General features: G+C 32.5%; 1 protein-coding gene across 1 annotated transcript; it reads left to right on the top strand.

Annotated features, from left to right (window-relative positions):
- The first annotated feature begins 3,766 nt into the window (after positions 1 to 3,766).
- Positions 3,767 to 4,354, top strand: LOC112515192. The gene has a single exon (XM_025121864.1). The coding sequence runs from the start codon at positions 3,767 to 3,769 to the stop codon at positions 4,352 to 4,354; it is 588 nt and encodes a 195-aa protein (XP_024977632.1).
- The last annotated feature ends 742 nt before the right edge of the window (positions 4,355 to 5,096 follow it).

Raw genomic sequence — 5,096 nt, 5'->3', positions numbered from 1 at the left:
TATATATATATATATATATATATATATAGGGTCCTGTGGTTTGCACCCCACAAAAAAAAATATATATATATATATATATAGGGTCATGTGGTTTGCACCCCACAAAAAAAATATATATATATATAGGGTCCTGTGGTTTGCACCCCACCAAAATACCCTATCAGTTTATTTTTTTTATTATCCCTATAAAGTATTAGTCTAGTCAAACTCAGAAACTTGAAAATGATGATTTTCATGAATAAAAAGTTATACACTGGTCAACAAAACTTTACTCGGTAATAAACAAAAAATAAAGGTTTGTCATTAACTACTAACTAACTGCTAATTAATATAAATTACCTTATAAATAACTTGCATAATCATATTTTTAATTTCAGTCATCAAATCAACAAAAAAAAGTAATATATTTTTTAACTACACAACACAGTTTGTATAACTATTTCACCTCTATTGAATTTTGTATACAGTGTGCAACTCGAAAAATCCAAACATTCCAAATTTTGTATACTGAAATTTGTATACGTGGTGCAAAAAATCCCGAAAAAACATTCCAAACACCATTTAGTGCAGCCCAGTTCATAGCAATACAGAAACCAAACATTTCGAATCCAAACATCTTGTTCATCACAGTCTCGAAGCAACAATCCAAACACCATTTAGTGCAGCTACAATCCAAAGCAATACAATCCCTAAACACCATTTAGTGCAACCACAATCCGGAGGAGCGGCGGCGGCGGCGGAGGAGCAGCGGCAGAGGAACAATGAATATGGTTTAGTTTTATTCCTTTTTCAGTAGCTCCTTTGATGATTTGGGCTTGGACTGTGAATTTTAAAGAACATTTTTTTTGAGAGAAAATGGTGATTGAAGGAGTATGGATGGGAAAATGAGGAAGTTGTAGATTTTTAGGGTTATATATTGGGCTTTTATATTTTATTATTAATTGATTAATTTTTTTTTACTTTGGCTATTATGATGAAAAGTAAAGCTTCCGTGAAGTGTAAAAGTAGTTTTCAAATACTTAACCATGTTTATGTTTCATTTTGATAATAATGAATTTTCATTTTATTACTACGTCGTGCAAAAGACTTAAACTTTCGAAAATAACTCAATTTTTTATTATTGCAGGAAATGTCATTTTTTACGAAGATAACTCAAATCAAGGTGTTGATGACGCTCACTATTTTTATAAAACGAAAGAAGCTCAATTTTCCACATGGTCATCCTCATTCTATATAGACCAGGTACACTAAATTTTAAATTGTCATTAATATTTATCATTTCACCATCAACAAAAATATATATCACCTCACCATCAACAAAAATAAATTTAATTGTAGATTTAGACAACTCCAATCTAGGTGTTGATGACGCTCATTATTTTTATGGAACGGAAGACGCTCAATTTTCTACATGGACATCACCATTTTATACCGATCAGGTACAATAAATCATAAATAATAAATATTTATATTATTTTAGTGAAATTAATACTTGTCACCTCACCATTAACAAAAAATAAATTTAATTGTAGGTTTTTAGGTCTCGTGAAGATGTGATGAATTGGGTGAAAAATACGGCATATTCTCTTGGTTATGTCATTGTCACAAAAAGATCAAAACAATACAAAAATGGTCTCACAAATAAATTGGTTTTTATGTGTGACCGTGGTAATAAACCTAGCGGATCAGGATCAAGTACAAATACTAATTCCAAAAAGACAGATTGTCTATTTAAGTTGGTAGCAAAATATTCATTGGAACATCATTATTGGACGATAAGAGTGGTATGTGACCAACATAACCATCATTCTACAGTGAATCTAGAGGGTCATGCATACGCAAGACGGTTATCTGATGATAAATTTCGTTTGGTAGAAGATTTGACGTCGAAGAGTGTGCCACCACGTGAAATTCTATCAATGTTAAAGGATCGAGATAAGACTAACTTGTCAACACTCCCGACAATATATGAGGCACAAAAGAAAATTCGCAAGCACGAGAAAGGCGGGAAAACACCAATGCAAGTTCTTATGTCACTTTTGGATATTCATCGTTATGTTTATCAGCCTTATACACACCCAGTTACAAACGAGTTGCAAGCTTTATTTTTTGTTCATCCTACATCTTATGAGATATGGTGTGCATTCCCACAGGTGTTGATTATTGATGCCACGTACAAGACAAACATATATAATATGCCTTTTGTTCAAATCGTTGGTGTAACATCAACCAGCAAGACCTTTTGCATAACTTTTGTTTTTATAAGTGAAGAAATATGGACAATTATAAATGGGCATTGGAGCAGCTAAATGTGACGCTAAATGAGTGTATGCACCCACGTGTTATAGTAACGGATAGAGAGTTGGCTCTCATGAAAGTGTGCGAAAAAGTTTTTCTGCACGCCAATCATTTACTTTGTAGATGGCATATCGGTCAAAATATTTTGAAGAATTGCAAACAAACTATTAGGTCGCAACGTGATTGGAACCTTTTTCAATCGGCGTGGAAGTTACTTATAGATTCTCCAACATGGATATCGTACACGGAAAACTATGAGAAACTTCGAACAGTGTTGTCAAAATACCCCCGTAAGTCTTTTACATTATTTATTTTTCTGTACAATATTTATTTTTCTATATAATATTTAATTTTCTATCAAATATTTATATTTCTTTCTAATACTTGTTTTTTTTTATCATTTCAGGTGTTTTAAGATACGTACATGATAACTGGTTGGACAAATATAAAAACCATTTTGTCTCTGCTTCGATTGACCAATGTTTGAACTTTGGAAATTGCACTACCAACAGAGTTGAGAGCCAACATGCTAAGTTCAAGAATTACATGTATCATCAAAGTTACACTCTGGATAAATTTGTTGTTTGTATTAATAAGATCGTAGAGTCACAACTCGTGGCAATCAAAGAAAGTTTTGGGAGAAGTGAAATTTCTCGTTATCACAAACACAATATACCATGCTTCAGTTTACTACGGGGTTTCGTCTCAAATGAAGCTCTTGATTTGTTTGTGAAGAGATTAATCGGTCGAATGGTTTTCAACTAGATTCCTCAACTTGTTGTTGTCAACTACATAGCAGTTGTGGGTTACCGTGTGCTTGCAGACTTCCATTGTACGTAAATTCAGGTTCGTATATACAATTACTCATGATTGATTTAATAGTTTTAAATTTTATATTATATTTGTATATGCAGGAGAGTGTATTCCCTTGGATTCAATAGATATATTCTGGAGAACGCTAAATATTTCACCGGTAACATCTTTCCAAAGTGACAATATTTGTTGTGACGCTGTAGTAAACCATTTTAAAAAGCATTTCAACAAGCAGTCTGAAGCTGGAAAAAGAAGTTTCCTAAGAAAGTTGGTTGACATATTCAATCCAAGTAAAACTACCATGAAACCGCCCACGGTTAAGTGAAACACTCGTGGACGACGAAGTTTGAAAAAACAACAACAACAACAACAAAGACATGCTCCTCCTAAGAGTAAAGATTCATGAACACGTAGCCAGTCAGCGAGGTTTTTTGGGGTTGATTTGAACGTTGAACTGGAAAGACATAGTTGTTACACAAACTATCAAACAAATTATGATCGCGATCCGATCCCAGATCTAAATAAGGAGCCGACGAGACATAGTCTGTTTGTGGATTTAAATGAAGAGCCGACTAATTTTTTTGATTATACTCTAGAAACAAACCAGTTTGTTCCGCCAACCTTAGATTCCCATCGATATAATTATTCAGAATCTATGGAAGTCCCAAACTTAAACCAAGAACTTGTGACAAACCTTTTACTCGATCATATTCCAAATATTTTTCATCGCTATATCAGACGTTTAAATAATGTCAAAGGTGATGGAAACTGTGGATTCCGGTCAGTTGCCGTCGGCCTTGGTCTCGATGGAAATATGTGGCTTGTAATTCGACAAGAGTTGTTACAAGAGTTAAGGTATCACGAGCAAGATTACACGGATATATTGACTTCTATAGGCTTTAATTACATTTGGAAGACCGTGGATTTTTCGGGAACTGGTTTTGCCCCAATGGATAAATGGATGTCTATGCCAGATACAGGGTTAGTTATCGCTTCATTTTATAGGAGACCGGTTGTATTCATATCCATGGTAGGTAGTTCTACATGCTTTCCGCTTTGGTCCGATCCACATGAGTCAGAATCAACTGGTCCCATAGTTGTTGCACGTGTGGGGGGGAGTCATTTCATTAATCTATTGCTACGAGAAAGTTGCCCAATACCGTCAACTCACCCACAATGGAGGAGGTATAGGATTGATAGGGCATCTACATGGGAAGACATGTATTCAAGTCGACAAATTTAACATTTTCGTGATTGTAATCTTTACTCTCTATTTACTAAAGTTATTATAGTTGTTATATGTTTTTACTTTTTTTTAATTGTTTATTTTTTACACTATTAGTTATAATTATATGAGTGTTTACAAAACAATAAATTATATGAGCGTATACAAAACAATAAATTTCAGCCCTTAAAACTTTTTATGTCTCACAGTTATTTTTTTATTTTGGCTTTTGCATTACCCAAACATATATTATGAAAATTTTCCTAATATTAAATAAAATTTTATTATAAAAAGTTTGCACTAATCCAATAACTTTTGTGCCCATAAAACGTGCCGTAATTACATTGCAAGCATATATCCTAAACTTTTGAATAATAACTAACGGATCACAATTAATAAATAGTCACCTTATTAATTTATTATTTTACATTTATCCATGTCAAAATGAGATGAGAGATAATATTTGATGTTAATCATTAGTCATAATTAATCTATAAGATAAAATGATGGGGTGTAATTCCTAAATAAATAGGGTCTAAATCCACCAATGATTACATCATCATCCAATGATTATTCATCATAACTCAATGATTACATCATCATCCAACTTTATTTATATTTTAATTATTCATAATACTTTTCTTTCATTTAATCAAACTCTTATCATCACTATTACTAGTATTATTAGTATTGTTGTTGTTGTGAAACTGTAATATTGTTATGTTAAATTATTTTTTGTTTATAATTAATTTTCTTATTA

The sequence above is a fragment of the Cynara cardunculus genome, assembly GCF_001531365.2.
Source record: "Cynara cardunculus var. scolymus isolate 2C chromosome LG 7, CcrdV1, whole genome shotgun sequence".
Taxonomy (NCBI): domain Eukaryota; kingdom Viridiplantae; phylum Streptophyta; class Magnoliopsida; order Asterales; family Asteraceae; genus Cynara; species Cynara cardunculus.
Note: the sequence above shows the minus strand (reverse complement) of the source record. Positions and strands in the feature narration are given on the sequence as shown.

Bases quoted from the DNA above. Each gene is read 5' to 3' on its own strand.
- LOC112515192 (XM_025121864.1), top strand. From the start codon at position 3,767: ATGGAAGTCCCAAACTTAAACCAAGAACTTGTGACAAACCTTTTACTC.